This window comes from Hydractinia symbiolongicarpus, chromosome 11 (assembly GCF_029227915.1).
Source record: "Hydractinia symbiolongicarpus strain clone_291-10 chromosome 11, HSymV2.1, whole genome shotgun sequence".
NCBI classification, from domain to species: Eukaryota; Metazoa; Cnidaria; class Hydrozoa; order Anthoathecata; family Hydractiniidae; genus Hydractinia; species Hydractinia symbiolongicarpus.
The window spans coordinates 11218630-11238177 of record NC_079885.1 but is presented as its reverse complement, the minus strand read 5'-3'; the positions used below and the strand labels follow the sequence as shown (position 1 = coordinate 11238177).

The window sequence follows — 19548 nt, the reverse complement described above, 5'->3', positions numbered from 1 at the left end:
TTAACTTTACGGTCCCCCCCTAACTAATAAAAATAAATAAGTTAAATAAAATCAGGACCATTCTGGTTCGGTTATTGTATTAATAAAACACACGTTTTATTCTTTTTTTATAATTTAAAGTAAAGCGAAGCTCATAATATTAACAATATTTGTAATTCTATGTATGGATCAATGGTTGCGAATAGTTGAAGATGTGAATTTACGAAGAGAAACGGTCAGTATATTAGCGGCCCCAAAAACCCAACCAAAACAATTTGATTTGACCTAGCGGGAAATTATGAACAATTTTTAAGTTGCGAATGACAACACATGTCAACGTCAAAAACGCGTATAGTTTTCATTTTGTGTTGTTTATAGTTATACCATGATGTCCTAAAACGGAACTTTAGTTTATTTGTCCAATAATTGTTCTTTTTTAAAAATTCTACCTTGGCGCTACCTAAATTCTGCTTACTTTTTTTTAAGCCTGGGACAGAAATTTGTGTTTGTTTGTTCAATCTACATAGGCAGGTAATGGCTTGCTACTAGGGGGTGTGACGTTTCCCCCTGTAAATACATTCCTATTCCTGGACCTGGAAATTGATATAATGTCTGATGACATTTTACGATCAGCGATGCAAGATCTATACGATAAAGGCAACAAGATACAATTTGTTTTTAAAAAAATGTATTTTTGCTGATATCAGCAAATTTTTTAAACCCTTGTATCCCTTTAATCATTCGTGAAAAGCACATATGTAGTGAAATATTTGGCACTTCTGAATTATTCGGCACCCCCTTGGGTTTTAATGTATGTCTTTTAGAACCAGCTACTTCTCTGTTATTTCTCTCTTATTCTTACTTGGATTACTACTAGGCAGCACCCCTAAAGGTGTTGTCTGATGCTTGTCTTTGCAATTTAGGAAGTGGTGGGAGATAATTCATGCATTCATACCTGACTTATGTCACCCCATAAGCGTTAACAGACAATATTAATGTCTCAATATGGGAGGGGTGCCACACAATTCAGCCTTTCATACCTGAATTATATGCCACCCCTTAAGATCTTCTGCAAATGATGAAGTTCATAAAAATTGGATAAGTGCTACTTAATTCATGCATTCATACCCAATTTATCCATCAGCAGAAACCCAAGGGGGTGCCAAATAATTCAGGGGTGCCAAATATTTCAATACACATGACCCTATACATTTTTTCTTATCATTGTTTCAAGTTCTACTACACAATAGAGACGACGAGTAAGTAAATTTCTGAAAGAATTTTGTCTTTTAATAAGTCCTTGCTGACGTCATCAAAATTCAAATAACAGTTCTTTTTTTATTGTTTTCCTGCTTAGTAGATTTTTCCACAGGCCTTATCAACTAGTTCATTATTTATATGTCTGATTAGAAATAAGTCCTGTTTGTAAACAAGACATCATGATTTTAAAACTTGTTCCGTTTTTCATGATGTAAAAACTTTGATAATAAATTCTGTTGGGTTTTAATGAGAAATAAAAAGTGTGTCACTTTTTAAGTGAATAATCACATGTAAAATAATAACACAAAAAATATTAATTGCAAGGCTGCTTTTTAATAATAATATATAATATATGTATAATAATAAATTGCATGAAAATCTATTTACAATATAAAGTATTAAAAGTTATACGGAATTACACTGTACTTTTATAGGTTCAAAAAATTATCTGAATGGATTGGATTCATTGCAATACCTGTTTTATTTTATCCACGGACAATAAACGCCAGTTTCGGTTAACCAGCTGTGGTCATTTATTTTGTGAATCCTGCTTAAATAAAGGTAAACCTTTGTTTACACTATTTTTTTTATATTTATTTTTATTTTGTACTTGTTCTCAGTATAACTGCATTATGTACCCTGTGACTGTGTTGATGTGCCTGCTACAACAGTATAGTATATTGCTATGAGGTAGTACAACCAATTGCTAGGGTCATTGTCATCAAACAGTTGCTTCATCAATTTTTGTTAGTTTGAATACTCTTGTAACCAAAACACACACAAATAGAAGTCTCTTTTTTTTGATCAGCTAAACAATAATAATTCATCTCTTGTATCATACAGTACTGTGAAAAGGTTTGTTAACATCGTGGTTCGTGTGTGATTCATGTTATGCACGAACCACGATAGCCCACGATGCATATTTTTTTAACAAACGTGGACCTCACAATCATATTTCATGGACTACACGAACAAAAATTAAACATTATACCGTGGCGTCCATGATAGATAGCCTCCATTGTAAAACAACAAAGACCGTATTAGTTTATCAATTAAATCAAAAACCGACAGCAAAAAAAATGAATTATTTTTAATTCGTTGTAATAAAGCTAGCTATATAATAGATTTTAATCGTTCGTGAATCAAAATGCAATCTTAAAAAACGTTTCTATCTCTGCTTTTCGTTTATAAAATTTTAAAATGCGATCTAAAAAAACATTTCTATCGCCGCTTTTCGTTTATAAACTTTTAAAATGCGATTTAAAAAAAACATTTCTATCACCGCTTTTCGTTTTTAAACTTTTAAAATGCAACCTAAAAAAACATTTCTATCTCCGCTTTTCGTTTATAAACTTTTAAAATGCGATTTTAAAATGCGATCTAAAAAAACATTTCTATCAACGCTTTTCGTTTATAAACTTTTAAAATGCGACCTCAAAAACATTTCTATCGCCAGAGACAAATTTAACTTTTTTAGCCAAATGACCTTTCGTAAAAATACAATCGCGTCCATGACAAAAAAGTATACACCAAGCAAAAAATACAAATATGCTTTGTTAAACTAGGGAATACCTGAAACAAACAAATTAACTTTAATAAAAGACTTTTTTAAAAAGAAAAAAATTAAATTATACTGGCTATAAAAATCGTGGAGCTCGCGAAAATATTCATGGGACACACAATCCTTCGTGGTGTTAATAATATTAGCGTGGTGGCTATGATAGAATGTTTAAATGTTTGTTATACAAAAAGAACACAATTTTATTGTGGTTCGTGTGCACCACGCTTGTTACACGAACACGATGTTAGCAAACCTTTTCACAGTACTGTATACTTAAATATTTAAAGCAGAATGTTACATATACCTGTTATTTTTTAAAATTACAAATTAATTAAAAATGCTGTAGTCATAATTTCTAGATTCCCATAATTATTTACATTTCAAAAAAAAACTCTGTAGTTGCTCCAATCACAAGATATTTTCTTTCTAAAAATGTTCTAAAAATATGTGGTTACTTTTCATATAACTACCCCTACCAAGTAACTTTAAAAGACTAAATGAAAGATTGCATGTAGCTTTAGGTTGAAACTGGCCTAACTTATAGGATTATCTAAAGATCCATCATCCGGAATATCAGAAAGATGTTAGGCCACTATCACTAAGTGAAAAAGAAAAAGAAAAAAATGATTACAAATCTCACTATTGTATATTGTATCAAAAAGTGATCCCAGATGATATAAATTTCTCTGTCCTCATAATACAGCAGGCAACAAGTATTGGTTTTGCAAGGAGAGGTTCTATTGAGGACTCTATCATGAGTCTATGAATGGTTCTGCTTTTGTGGAACTGAGACTAGCAATTTTAAGTCTTGCGTCCAACATCTTAATGATAAAGAACTGTCATTCCTAGATGTGTACATAGTTTATAATAAGAAAATGAGTGTTGGAGATAGAGATGTTGGAGATTAAATTTTTTTTTTAATATGCTCATATTAGTTCTTGATTGTTTCAAATGTGTTTCCTTTTCAAGCTTACAAATGTCATGCGTGCAGAAATTGTAAATTTTATCAATTATTAACCTTGTTTTATTTGTACAATTTGCAAATGATTTTAATAAATAATGAGAAAATTTACAAGTTAATCAAAATACTTTCAATTTGTATTAAAGGTGAAATGATCATAAACGTCATCCCTAATCATGAAATTTTGAAATCGTGATACAAAGTTTAATTGATTTCACTTTGCTCCTTCTTTACTGTGGGTTTGTTTGCGTAGCAACTAGCGTTTACTTTCAGATCTTTGAAAATTTAATTCTTATTGAAGTTGCATGCAGCTTACTGGCCTCTAACATATATTTATGTATATTTCAAATGATGTAAGGGACGTTGTTGTAAATAGTAAACCTTTTCACTTGAAGAATACTTATTGCTGAGATACATTAAACTACAAAACTAATAACCAAATTTTACTATAGTAAATCTAAATTTTGACTAAAGATATCCCAATAATTTTTTGCCAAGGGTTTTTTCTTGAAAACTTACTTAGATATAGGAAATGAAGTTTCTGTAAAGTAGAATGCCTTTATTTTTGTGTAGTCAAATTACTGTCATATAGAATTTGCCTTAGATATAACCTAAAAAAAACATTCTAATTGTTATTTCAGTTTGTGAATGTGAGGTGGGTGTAAAACTTAAAAAGGAAAAGTAGAATTTAGATAGTTTTTGTTGAGCTATACCTAGCACAACAAAAACAAAGGGATTTCTAGAAAGGCATTGTTTTTCAGACAAAATCAAAAAGGAAGGAATTCCTGGTACAACTAGGAACTAAATGTATATTTCTAAGAACTAAAGTCTCAAAATATTGATTACAAGATACAAAGTTTACATTATATATGTAAATTTCATTTTATGTCTCCTAAGGGTTAACTTGTGAAATAAAATGTAATCACATTCTTTTTTTCAGACTTGCCAAGTGAGCAAAAATTAATTCAATTTAATTTAAAGCTTCCTTCCATCCCATGCACAGATATACGAAATTTGTAATCATTAAAATTCATATATAATTCCCCTATCAAAAGTTCAATCATTTTGTCGACCAGCTAGATGACATCTATATTTTGATGTTTACTGCCTTACACAGGTACTCTTTTTCAACATGGCGATTGGATTTGCATGGAAGTAGCTTGTTTACCCTTGGATTTTTTTTATTTTAGTACTCTCTTATAAAGGTAAATCAGGCAAAAAGATTAAATACTAATGTTATATGATTGTTATGAGATGAAGTTGTTTTAAAGGGGGTAAGTTTTAAAGGGATTCCTGCATTGAAAATAATATTTTTATATGTAGAATAAAAAGTTGTTTATCAAGTCCTTATTAAATATTTAAATATTTAAAATCTGAAAACTTATGATGTCATAAGTACTTTTCCAAAAAATGTTGGTGTTCCATTTCTACTCGTAATTAAAAATGAGATCACTTTTAAGCTACAAAACTTCACATTATCAAGAGCATAAGTCCACACCGCTAAAAGTTTTGATATTTTGTAAGTTTGCAAGATATTTAAATTATTAAGTTTGTGCTTACTAACCTATTGCATCAATGATGATGTCATTGCACCAGATGGAATCTTTGAAGCTAAATATCTCAAGAACGAATAAAGATTTTCAAAAAATTGCAAAAGACTTAATGAAAACTTTTTATCGTCTTTAATATGCAGAAATCCCTTTAAGATATGTGTTATTTTCTAACACTGCAAAAAACTATTTAGTAGTTGGTTTATATTTCAGTAAACCAACGAGGTTACTTGCAAACTATACATTAGTAGATTTACATTTCTATCAGGAAAATTTTTTGCTTATGCTGCGATATTGCTTGTTACACATTCCATGCAAGGACATCTAAAAACAAAAAACATTCTGTTTACATAATGAATGACTTTATAGAACTGGATATGTCCCAGTGTTAATGACGGACAGCTTTTTGTTATTTTTAACTTGTTAACAAGGGCTTGCTGTATGGATGTTAGGATAATAGGACAGAAAATTTTACATTAAAAAAATTGTAAATGTTATCTTGATGGTAATAGTACAAACTCCAGAGATATTCAAGATTTCTTAACATTTACGAGAAATTGACTAATATATAAGAAGCTAGCTAAACAGCTCTAAAGTCAAAGGTATTTTCTTCTTGTCATAAACGTTTGGTGGTCAAGCATGGTCAAGTAATTGAGACAATGAGTATGCTTATTTTAATGTTATTCATAGTACCTTTGTCCAGCATACCTAAATTGTGGCAATCTGGCATTGTTTTCGGTACTGGTAGGAATCATAAGACACATTTATTGCAAACACATTTTGCTGCTGTTTATCCTTTTCTCTGTGATAATTAACTGCATATACTTTGTATTCGGTTAAAAGTGAGAAAACCTAGCTACCTTGCCACATAATTTTTCATAATCTCTTGAGTTGAATAATAATAATGTAGTGAAAGTATAATTTTGACAAAAATATTGTCTCAAATATTTGTATCTCCATGGGCTGTAGTTTCTACATTCTAATAAAACCAAAAGGATACTTAGATCACAAATGAAATGCTAGACATTTTGTGAATATTATAAAAAACTTTCATGGTATTGGAAATATTATAATAATTATAGTAATACAAAGCCCTTGATAACAGGTGTTTTTAGTTAAATTGAAGCAAGTAATCTTATTTCTTTAAAACAGCTTATTTGTCGAAAGGGAAAACATATCCTTCAAAACTAAAATTCTAGAGAAATTACACTACTAAAGTGCGTTATTTCAGAGTAATCACCTGTTGATGCAAGCTGATAGAATAAAAATGTGCCAGATCAAGCTTAATCAATGTGTAGACCAAGGAATTTGATAACAAATATTTGATCTGACATTTTCTCCTTATTTAGTTGGTACAAGTTGATAACTTTCTTTATAAATTCTTTTCGTCCCCTATATTCTAAAACTCAGAGAATATGGCTAATACAAAAATATTTGTTAAACTAATACTCTTAGATTGCTGTAGAGCACCCTATAAAAAGATAATTACCTTTTTACTTATGATAATTTTGATTATTATGAAATTTTGTTTCATAACTTAAAATTAGTCATTACATCTAAACCAATTGCCCTTTTGTCAACTTTTTAGTGGATTACTGGATTAATAAAAGTCATGAATCATGGTATATCTACTGCCTATACACCAAAAGTGACGACATTTTAAAATTGAAATTCACTTCATAATCACTACCTGATAGAAGTGAGATAAATAACTTATAAATAACACTGCTGCACTTAGATTTTAGTAACAAATTTTAGCCCCTGTAGTCAGAACATCCGTGCCTTTAAAAATTTACCTTACTAACACTTTCTTTGATTTTGTAAAGATTTTTTTGTTGAGAATTTTTTTCGTCATATTTTCAGATACTGAAAAGAAATGCAAGACATGTGGTCAAATCTATTCTGGTGCTATACCCTTAACAAACCAGGTATTTTGTTTTTGTAATTTTTGAAGAATTATAATGTATGAGAAACCTGTATGCGTTTATTTTGAAGAATTTGTATCAACAATACTAAAAGTTACATTTAGATGAAACCAGATGTGCAGATATATTTCACAGATATTAGGGATGTTTGTAAAGGTGCGATTAAACAGATACAACAAGTGCAACAAGTACGTTAATTTTTTTCTTAAATCTTTTTGAAGTTCTAATACAGTCTGTGCAAAGAACTTGGAAAACTTGAGATTGCCTCTACAATTTTAGCTTCATTTATTTAAAGTTAAATAGCTAAATATAACGTTTAATTTTACTGATTGCTATGTTTTGGAGTGCCTTTCAGTTTTTATTTTTGGACTTTTTCCTCCAGTCAAATAGGTTTCTAAGTTAGAAAAAATGTGAAACGTGTTATGTGTATTGCTTTTTTTGTAGTTAGGTTTATATGTGTTTCATAGTATCCCCTTTACACTCATGCAAGCCAAGACCATCCATTTTAAACACAAACTTAGTGTTTCACCAAGCCAAAAGAATTTGGCTGTTTCCTATCCAAGAAATAATAAGAAAAAAATCGGTGAAATATATAAATTCAGAACTTGCAACATATCATTGCAATGACAATCTGTGAATTTATAATAACAGCTTTATTATAAAAGTTTTAATTTGAAAAAATGTTTCATTGCATTGCTGCTGATGCTTTATCCTCTTCACACGAATATTTATTCAGTTTGAAGAGTTATTGTTGCTTAAGGATATTAGGTCCATGACATTACTTTCAAATACATTACAACATTTTTGTTACTCTTAAAAAACTTGTAACTTCTTTCACCAGTGACATCATGATTGTAACAAATTTAGGCACTCATGACTTCTAAATATAACACAAATTTTGAAAAAAACTTTTTAATGTTACATCTGATTAACAGGGTTAAAAAAAATTGAAATTTTCACTGGACTACTTCTTCAAAGACGGTAAGAAGGGGTGTATTGGTAAAAAACAAAAGAAAATGCGTTTGAAAATGTGTGGGAATTTAGTGTTATTTTTTTGGGAGTAAAACAATAAAGCATAATTTAGGCATAAAAATGAAGTTAAAGTCTGTCTCAAGAAACATGTAGTACCCATCTTTTTGACAGAAAAATGAAATAAACATTTTAGTACTTACAATTCTGTATTTAGGTGGCTGAATTTCAGAAGGGCCACAAACAAAGACTGGCAATGTTCCGTAAGCATCAGGTATTCGGATTTTTTGCCTGGAAATCCTGTTACATTCTTTTAATAAATTATAATTATAATTTTCCTAACAACCGTAAACGCGATGTAGAAATCTCTTAATAATAGTGGCTTGAAAAAAGAGTTCCATGCACAGATGGATGAACGTCAGTGTGAAGTAGAATTGCAGTTATGCAGTATATTTACTAGGATAGTAAAAAATGTATATAAACATAACATTGCACTTGATTTTGTTTATGCGAGATGTAACTGAAAGATAGTTATGTTAGTATTTCACTAGATGGAAAGTATGCCACGAGTTTTGATTTTTAGTTAGCAAAAGCTGCAGATATGCTGAATCAAGCCAAAGAATTAGACAGGTTTGTTGGCAGTTTGTATTGATTTAGAAAGTGATTTTTAAGCAATATTATCAGTTTAAGCCTCTTCATAGACCAGAGATTTTCATTGGACTATGTTAGCCTTCCCAACAATATCAGGCGGTAACTATTCTCTGGAGATACGTGTTGTTATACATAAGAGTAAGGGTACAATCCATCTTGGCTTTTATTGACGTAAAGGATTTGTCACACGCAGCATAATCTGCCATAACAAATAGCAACTGCTATTATGTATTGTGGATGGGCTTGTACAAAAACTTATGCAAGTTCGGATTCATTTAAAGCGATTATAAAAATCGACTTTTGCTATAGCGAATAAACACTCATAAAATCGAACCAATAAAATGTCAAATTAAAGTAAATGAAACATTAAAGAAGAATGCTTAGTTATTAAAAGAAAACAGTATATAACAAAGTAAATCAATAGTAAATCTGATATGACAATTATGTAATGGCAAGTACCCTTTAAAATGGGCATGCAAATCCTGGCCTTTATTTTACTTGCACAAGTTTGCTATTGCAAATTTTACTACGTATAACAGACCCTTAAGTGACATTGTCATTTAAATGAAGAAAACTGAAAATAATAATGAAATCGTCTTTCCTCGTTCGAAAACGATGTTATATAAATTTTTATTTTCTATATGATTTTAAATTATTTGTGTTTTTACAAAGAAAAAGCAAGGAACTTTTTTAGTTCTTTATTCTGTTTTCAAAAATTGAATCAAGTTTTGTTCACAACATTCTTCTCTAGAACTGAACAATAACAGGTTAAGCAATCGTCAATTGTCAAGTTATAGTCTCTCCCAGTTAAAAGTGAAGCTAAGGGTTCATTATCTCGTTTGTCATGCTTAGTGTTAATATCATTTCACTTCCTCTTTGCGATAGTCTACTTCTTGTTTTGTTGTTATTAAAAATCTAGAGTTTTTTTCTTTTCTTTGACATGACTATTATAATTAAGCACCCAAATTATGCACTGTGATTGTATGGGTAGTGATTGCCAGTGATTTTATTTAAAACGACATTGCTAGATGGCTATTCTATAAAAAGCATTCTGCAAGTACACACAGATGTGCGATATGTTGTATAAAAACTTTCCACTGTAAATTAATTTTTACAAAAAATAATTGTGCAAAAATTTTCTTAAAATTACATTACACCTGGAACGCTATATTACTGTGGACGTTTCCCTAAAATTTGCAACATGCTGTCTGCTCCATCTGTATATGCAACACTGTCCAGTTCTCAACTTGGGTTTCAACGCCAGATCACCCAGCTAGTCTTATATAATAATAACTATATTTTATCTTTTCTCATAGAAAATATCGGCATGTTGTTAAAGAGAACGAGCAGCTGAAGAAATTTATAATGTCACAGGTAAATATTTTCTCTGTATCCTTTAATAATACTAAAAATTTCAGATGCGGAAAAGATTTAATCCCAAGAATATGTTTTTCTTTGTCCTTTTACAAGAAAGTTTTTAAAAGCAGTTTTTAAGGAAAACATAAAGAAAAACATAATATAATTAGGCGTTTTTTATTTGTTTATTCTGACTGACGATCTTTTTCTTTAGGGATACCAACCAAAAGATGTGATTAATAGCGACAGGTACAAACTTTCACGCATCTATAGCTTTGCAAAACACAAATTTTAATTTCAGGGCTGTTTCTTTTTCTTCATTTTTTGATAGCAACCAGTATAGTCGTGTATAGGAATAAGAATCATTTTTTTCTTCTTTGCCCCATTAGCAATGTGTTAACCCAATTTTACTGACATTAACTTCTTCATAACACCATGGACGTTTTGCAACGTAAGTTTTATAGACCTACCTTCAGTCAAGCATATAAGAATAACTGGATTTTTTCTCATTGCATTATAACCAGAAACTTTATTAAAACATTTTATGTACTGAAGAAGGATTTGGAGTAACTAGACCTTAATGTACTAACTCTTAGAACCCTACAGTCGATTGGTGTTATGTGTGCATTGAAGGAAATAATGAGAAAACAGATTTTTTGTTTTATTTCTTCAGTCCCTCATTTTTAACATTTCTTTACCTAAATATATAGCCCTTAACTATATTACCCCTTTGGTAACATTAAACTCCCCTCTCCACAAAATTATCTTCTTTATTTTTTTATCTAATTATATTTTTATATTTACTTTTTTTTCAAATTCAGTGTATCCACGAACCCACTAACTCCAGTAGCACCAAAAACACCACAAAATCCAATCACGCCATCTTTATTACGAAGTGAGTTTCTTACTACTCCTCATTAGTCTTTTTCACGTTCGTAAAGTGACGGATGAGAGATAAATACTTTTGTTTGAATATATATTTTTGTGACAACATGTCAGCACTTTGATCTCTTAATGGTCAGGCACTGTCTCTGTAGCTAAATTGTAATGGGAAATTATGTAAACAATTATGGAATAATTTTTGAATTAATGAATTAATTTATTTTTTTTAGGTTTATCCAACCACTCTCTCATGAGCATTAATAGTCAGTTTAACGAATCTCCCAGATCTTCGCAACAGAACTACAGGTATTTGTTTTTTGCATATTGATCAATCAAATCTAAAAGCCTGCAGTGCATTTTTGTAAACATTAAACTGAATCAGAGCAAGTGTTTTTATCGCATTTTATGCCTTTAGAACGTCTAAATCACATATATCTCGGTTCGAAATATATCTTATGTCGAAAAACTTAAAGCCAGATTGTTTACAAAGTCATACATCTGTTTAATAAAATCCCTATCCTTCTTTATATAATATACAATAAAAAAAACCTTGCCTATTAAACCCTATTATCAAATTTATAACTACCTTTATAACCAAAAATGTGATTTTTGCAGAATAACAATATTGCACTCTAGTGTCGACATGTACAAATATTAATATGTAAAAACAGAACAAGGCTTGAAATAACTTTTTCCACACGTAGTTTTTTTTATGTCTTGCTGCTCGTTTTCTTAACACTTATTTCTATTCGTGCTACGGTCAAGGCTGCTTCACTGATTGATATTTTTTGACTTTTTCAAAGTTTGCAAAAGTAAATCTCTCAAAACAAAAAGAAGAAGTTATTTCTTTATTCCTTGCCAAAAATTATTCCTTAAAACTGCCCATATACAAAATCACGATAAAGTGTTTATTTAAGATGTCAAAAAAACGGAAATATATTTCTGGGGACCTTATTCGCAAAAATGAATCCCCAAATAAATTTATTCGGCATTAATTAATCCTCTTAAGATAGTTATCAGGAAAGTGGCACAGGAAATCTTAGGGAATGTCAAAGGACTTATCGGTGGTTTTTTGGCCCAGGAAATCGCTGACTTAGTTCGACTTAGGTAAGGTTCCAGTTATTAGAGGTTTGACATATGGAATGATTCAAGGAGAATTCAAAAAACTTTAAGTTATTAGAACTTTGAGTTATCGGTTTTGTACTCTTTTTGTCTTTTCTTCAAAAATCTTGCCTAAAAATTATGTTATTCAGAAAGTATAGAATTTAAAGCTTTGTTTACGCTAATCAAATCTAATAAGTTTAACAGCTAGTTAGTTATACTAGTTATGCTAGTGTAACTAACTAGTAACTAACTAGGTGCTAATCTTATTAGATTATTTTTTTGGTTTATTCTTTTGATAAACACTGAAATCTTTTATCTGTGATAAACCATAATGGTCAATGTGGTAAAAGTACAATTCTTTACAACTAGAATGGTTAAAGTATGGTTATAGTACTATTTTATGGTTAAATTCAGACGTTGCGCGAAAACACATTCGCAAAAAAACAACCACACAAAGTAATATACGGCACAGTTTAGATTGGCCTGTTAGCTAGATTATTTAAAAAGGAGTATCGCAAGCTAACCCGCCATTTTTAATTTTAGAAGTCCTGCTGCATCGTTACACCCAAGTCCTATGAGAGTAAACGCGAGCCCTTCCAATAGTACCAGAAGAAGCCCAGCTCTCACTTCACATCAAGCTAGTCCAAACAGAAATCATCATTCTTTTCGGAATGCGTATAAAACTTCCATGGTAGGTATTTTATACTTTTCCTGATGTGATAAAATGCAAAGAAATAATTTATTTGTACAAATTTTTATGGATAATTTTTTTTGTGGCTTTTTGTTTTAGATTATTTTTTTCCTTTTTTTCTCCTTTCTTCACTCACACCATTTAGATAAGAATTCTTACAACGCAATGCAACGCAAATCGCCGCTGTCTACAAATGTCGATCGCGCGCTGTTTTCGCCAATGGTGCTTTTTTGTTCACGTTTGCACACCACCTTTTTCATTGTCAATTTTTAACTTTCTCTACTTTTTTACCCTTCTTTTCATTGTTGTGTACAATTCTAAATGTTGGTGGAACCTTGATTAATTATGTGGAGTGTATACAAATCTTGACTATATTTATTTTAAAGTTTTCAGCTAAACATAACCTGAATGCACATCTAGCTACGACATTTTAATTGTTTATCATTCCACATTTACGATGTTTAACTACCCAAAAGTCTTTCTATATTATGAATTTTTTTAATATCATCACAACAACGCAGCTTGTTTTTGTATAGTTTTAAATTTTATCCACATTCTTTTATGCACCATGGAGAAGGACCGTTAAAGATAAAGTCTACAAATATTATTGTTTTACAAACTTGCATTTGTTGTTGCAAAGTCTAAAAGTACAAAAAAATTAGAATTTTTTCCACATTTTTAGATTCAACGAAATACTAACCCGATGGTCACACCTGGAAGAATTACATTAAGAACACCGCCTATAAACGGCAAATTAGGTAAGTGGGGAAACAAACCCGATTAATTTAGAAGAAGGACAGTAAATAAGAATTTGAAAACATTAAAATTTAATTTTTGTTGACAGGTCCAATAAGCTGTTCGCCTCTAGGCTCGTCTCCAAGGTAAACGCTCTATATGTATGAATTTCTGTCTGTCCGTCTATCCATGTATTTGTCTGCAAGCTGCGAAGGCTGTCAAAAATTTTATTACGGGGGTTATTAAGTTTTAAAATGCTCGTAAAGCCGTTTGTATATAAAACTTATAAATGTTGTCAATCAGAAAATCGACCTATGAGCTTGTGACTGAACTTTTTCTCCCCCATCGTTTAATTTTGTCGCCGCAGTTTTGGAAGAAATAAGGAAGCTCTTGCTGACAATATTTTTTTAAGATTCTGATAAGAGCGGAAATTTTAAACTTCATCTTCTACTAGGTTGTTTTAATAAGCTTTCAAAGTTTGGTTTCAGGAACAATGTGCCTAATTCAAGTCAAAGACACATGCGATCGCCGTCACCACAATCACGGTTTGTTTCGAACATTTTTACCTAAACACAACGACTAACGAAACACAACACAACGATGTTGCTACCCTAAAGGAAAGAAATTTTCGCAAAAAGAGAAATTTGCGAGTTTCGCAAATTATTCTAGAATTTTGGGAATCAAATTCCCTCGAAAATTTTTTTTTCTAGATTCGCGAAAATAAATTCTCGCGAAAAATCTACTTTTTTTCATGCGCAAAATTAAATAATGATTTGATAATTGTATTATTTTACACGACACTGTAAGTACTATAAGGTTTTTACCCAGTTCGCATTTAAATCGTTTTTCATTGATAATAAAACTTCGTGACTTTTCTGATTTTGTGATTTATACTTTACGTGGGTCAGATGGCGAGATTACCCTGAAAGACAGCCAATTACACCAAAATATTTTAGCACCCTTATTTTAGTGTATTGTAATAAAAATGTTGCATACATATTATCTTTCAGAATTTAAAATCAGAATAGAAATCCTCCACAGTGCTTCCAGTGTTTTTAATTTCGAAAATTGTTGTCTTTTTTGCTACGTCTTAAACAATTGGAAGCCATTTCGAAAGTTTCCCGCCAAAACTTTCATTTTATATCAAAAATATGTTTACTAACTTTAAAGCGAAATTTGTAAAGAGGGAAGTCGAATTGGTGGTAGGGTTGAATTAAAACCTGCTTTTTCACACCGTCTCATTAGCATAAAAAACTCTCCTACAAAAATATCTGTGAAAAAATTTCGCATGATTCGAAATGTCTTGGATTCTTGGGATGCTACTACTCAGACTGTTCGCGATTTTCTTTATTCAACATTCCCCGGCAGAATGATGTTAATATTTCAAAGACATCTTCTTCTTGTATATTTCTAATTTATTTAATTTTTTTATTTCAGTTCGCTGACTTACTTGAAAAGCACATCTAGTAAAATTGCTCAAAACTTGAATGGTATGTGAAACAGAATTTTTAAGCTAAAATTAATCTGTAAAATTGCTTTTAATTAGCGTTTCTTTGATAACGACGTTACCCTTCGTAGCGCGTACAATTCTGAAGATTCTGATTCCATTTTCACTATGAAAAGCACGAAGTGATAATTACGTGTTTAACTGTGAGGCTGGGTATATTCTGGACATAGAGTGGTAAAATATAAATCGAATTACTTTTTGCTAACTCGTTTGGCTTCACACACATTGCCGACAGAAATTTCTTTTATCAACAAATATTGAAAATTATTTTCATGGGGGTCATAATTTACTATCATCGAACAAACCTGAACACCTCGCGTCACTTTAAAAAAAAATACAGACAAATCTCGCTTTCCCAATAATGCCCTGTTTCGAACAATTGCCCTGTTTGTCTTTTTATACAAAAATCTTACAAATATTTTTATGAAAACCATTTTACCTCTTCAATCCCTTACAATGTGTACTGAATTTGAACGTTGAGCATACTTTGTTTCACAAAACTTCAAAAAACTATTAGACCCAAAATGTAATTTAGTCTTCTGTTATGATGACCTTTCTTTAAGTCTTTTTAAAAATATTTGTTGTAGATTACCGGCTAAATAGAGTTGGAAGGAAAGCAAATAAAATGAAAATAAAGATTTTTAAATTTCGTGTTGATCACTTTAGGCAGTTTAATAACTTTGATTTTATAATTTGTGTTTGCCAACTACAAAATATATTGCAGGAAGAAGTGTGGCGTCACCCGTCCATCCGCAAATGTGTCAACAATCTCGAACACCTGGAGATGAACGCAGACCGATACAGGTATTAAAGCGTTTCAGCGCGAATTTACAATTGTTATTTACTGCCGTAAAAATTAAAATAAACGCACATGCTAAAATAACTGCCCCTTAATTTTGTCAATTAATACATGAGTTTGAGTTTCCCAATATTTTAGTTGCTTTGACAATTGAGTGAACGTTTATAAAGGCTAGCGTTAGTTAGAAAGGGCGTTTATTTTAAAAATTGAATATTTATTATAGCTAATTATAAATTTCAAATCAAGTCGTGTTTAGGGTAAACACCTATTAAGCACTTATAATTACAATCGGGTTCTAAATAAATATTACTTCCACTTCTGATTCACTTGAATTAGTTAAAAAAGGCTGTATTTTGTTAAATCTTCTATATTTATTTTTTAGTTACAGAATCCGAAGTCAGCAACTTTAAGCAGGTATGATGCATTTTGGGATTCACACACGTATTCTCACACAAAAAGTACGTTAACCCTCGACGATCAAAACACGTGTATATGCGATCGAATATCAGACAAAAACAGTCGTACAGCTGGAACGCCGTAAGAATCCGCAAATTTCGCGAATAGCCAGCTTTTCACCAATTTTTGCGAAAACTGATTTTTTAGAAATTGACAAATACATACGAAATTCTCAAAAATTAATTCACAGGACAATTTTTCTTGAGGTATATATAAGCTACCCTGTTCCATGAGCTTCTTTTTCCCTTTTGAATATCCGGACTGGGAAAGATACAAATTCTGCGAGCCGTCGGTGATCTTACAAAGGCCATTTTCATACTATCAAAAGTCACGTTTAAACATTCGCTTATGTTGTACTGCACCCATGCGCCCACCAAAGAAAGACCTAAGAAATGTTGTCTTCCTATATTACTAATCTTATCCAAATAATTTTTTTTAGACCTAATGGACCAAACAAATAATAAGACGATAATCAATTTTTTCATATCATGTTCAAGACTTTACATAAGAATCCTGCTAGTGAGACACATGGATTCTAAAACAAACTCATCAATCAAGCTGTTATGAGAAGTTTATTTTGTACATACCTTAAATCAGTTAAAAATGTTAAATTTATTTATTCTATATTTTAAAGAACAAAACACTTTACTCTACAAAAAAATTGTTTCGTCGGCCAAGCCTGAAGGCTCGCGATAATAGCCCGTTATATATCTAACTAAATCTAATTTATAAATACTGGTCGTTAGCCCGTGGAAAAATCCACGGGTTCGCTTGTCGCAGCTAAGCTACCATTTTGCGTGACAGACAGACGGACGGACGGACGGACACACGTATACGGGCATTATAATATAGATTATTTATAAAATACTGAATGATGCTAACGAGTTCGTTCAAGTTTTGAGAGGTTCAAGTGATTAGGTTCCTGTTGTTGCTACTGTGCCATTTACAGCTTTCACTTACGTTATATACAGTTTCTGATGAAACTTTGTAACACGTTGCAAGCGGTTAAATTCTCAGCGAAGTTAAATAAATTTTACGAATATTTGAAAGACCGGTTTCCATACAGCTGCATTTTGCGCCCAGTCGTAAAGTGCGCCGCGACTTTTATCACATATACCGAACCATTAGCTACCATTTAGCGATTTTTGCTCACGTGTTTTTTGCAAAACATGGCTGATGTAAACAGACGATATTTGTTGCTGCAAAATTTGAGAGGAAGTAGTCCTAGCAATATTTTTATGGCGTAGAAATAAACAACGTTGTATAATACGTAAGAAAAACATGTGGATGAGACGACTTTCCATAGAAAGAAGAATCAAAGGACTATACAACGTTTTGCTAGAGGATTTAATGTTGTCAGATCACGAGTAGTCTTTTTAAGTTTGTTTACAATGTTGTTTCTTTGTGCCTCCACAGACTCAATAATGTTATTTTGTTTTTCATCTACTTCACTTGATTGATATATATTCTGATTCTCTACATTCATTTGGCTTTGACAAAAATTTAACACAAACGAGATGTTGCTAGCCATCTTGAAATGATCTAATTAAAAATTTTGTCGTAATTTATGTAGATTTCTACCTTTTGATTGGCTGTTAAGCTGAAGCGCAAAATGTAGCTCGCAAAAAGTAGAGCCTGTTCAACTTTTTTTTAAATCGCTCCAGCGCATGCAAAAGCGCGAGGTCAGCGGCATTATTCTGCTAATGCGCATGCGTAGATCAAAAGTCACGGTGCTTTTTGCGACTGGGCGTAAAGTGAATATGAATCCAGCCAAAATTCAGAAATATTTTCTTACTTTTGTCTTTTTTTCCAGTAAATTGCTGAACACTCGCAAACTTTTAAAAGAGTCAGTTTATTTCTACGCCGGTGGCTCTATCATTTTTATCTCGATTTCTATTTTTAATTTATTTTATTTTATTAACGTTGAAAAAAGAAAATGTAGGCAGAATTTTATTCATATTTGTAATTTAAAGAATTTAACAAAAAGCGTAAATACTAGAGTAATTAGTTCTGAAGTAAAACAAAAAATAATTTAACCGCATTCTCCGTAATATGCGCACAAATAGAACATCTAAAGTATTGTACAAAATTAAAAAATGAATTAATGAAAGTTCCAAAAAGAAAGCGCTCAGTTGCTCAAACCCCGTATATTAGACTGCGAATCACGTAGATCTACCGTAAAAAATAGAGCAAAACAGACCCTCAGTATGAGCAAGAGCATGAATTGAACTATCCAAACATGAACCATCAAGTTTTTTAGCCACCAAATTTTTGTCGAAAAGGGTCGGTTATATCCTACTGATGGAGTGGGCCCCCATCTGATGTCAAAACCTCAGAAATTGGCAAATACAGTTGACATCTCCAATTAAAATCTCCGTCAGTCAATGTGAAATTTCCTCAAGAACGAAAACCACTCTAATGAAAACAAATTCTATCTGTAATTGACATGTTTTTTGATTGGGTGTCCCTACTCTATAGTGGAGGATTCGAAGTATCGTATGTAGAGAAAGGATTTTGTGTGGGTAAAGGATGACCTAAGAAACAAGGGCTTCATCAGACGCACAGGCCTTGTTTCTTATACCGCTTTCTGCTCGGGTAGTAAAATTGATCCGTTATAAAATCAAAACAACCCGACCTGGTGTAAGCGGTCGGTCATTATGAAGGGTCTGTTTATAACAAAAGAGTTACCTCTATATAATTCTTTCTCGATTTGTTTGTTGGCCATGCTGAACAGATTTCGTTAGTGATTGATAACAAACCACGTGCGATTATTAGCGAGGTGAAAAAGGAAAGGGAACAAATGTGCTGGCTATTTGCCAAAGAAGACTAAGTCACGTGATTTTATGGGTAAATATAATTGGTAGGTGAAAGGCACCTGTAATTTACAGTTGGTGAGTAGCGAATGTAAAACAAGGCAGAGGGGCCGTGCTGGAGACGTGGAACTTATATCGTTTTAGTATAAAAATCGCAGTATCGCTGTTCCCCAGGAGTTTTAAAACTGTTTTTTCGTATTGCGGTGGGTTACGTCGGTAAAACTTCAACAGTGGTTGCGATTAGCTTAGCTGTGTTCCCATGTCGTTTTAGTACAAAAAATCGCAATATCGCTGCTTCCCAGGTGTTTCGTAATGGGTGTTTCGTATTGTTTTCTAACCCAGCGTCATA

General features: G+C 31.6%; 1 protein-coding gene across 3 annotated transcripts; it reads left to right on the top strand.

Moving 5' to 3' along the window:
* The first annotated feature begins 88 nt into the window (after positions 1-88).
* On the top strand, positions 89-17924 carry LOC130614352 (RING finger protein 212B-like). Of its 3 annotated transcripts, XM_057435774.1 has the most exons (18): positions 89-214; positions 1674-1800; positions 7175-7239; positions 7341-7424; positions 8423-8479; positions 8789-8835; positions 10173-10230; positions 10427-10461; positions 11034-11107; positions 11325-11400; positions 12742-12889; positions 13572-13647; positions 13734-13770; positions 14113-14169; positions 15062-15114; positions 15856-15935; positions 16313-16344; positions 16826-17924. In XM_057435774.1, exons 2-18 carry the CDS (start codon positions 1692-1694, stop codon positions 16845-16847), a joined length of 1110 nt encoding a protein of 369 aa, XP_057291757.1. In that variant the 5' UTR covers positions 89-214; positions 1674-1691; the 3' UTR covers positions 16848-17924. The 3 variants fall into 3 exon arrangements, with proteins under 3 accessions (XP_057291757.1, XP_057291759.1, XP_057291758.1); XM_057435776.1 differs by lacking the exons at positions 89-214; positions 1674-1800 and adding an exon at positions 2623-4114 and having other exon boundaries at positions 7331-7424; XM_057435775.1 differs by lacking the exons at positions 89-214; positions 1674-1800 and adding an exon at positions 2625-4114.
* The last annotated feature ends 1624 nt before the right edge of the window (positions 17925-19548 follow it).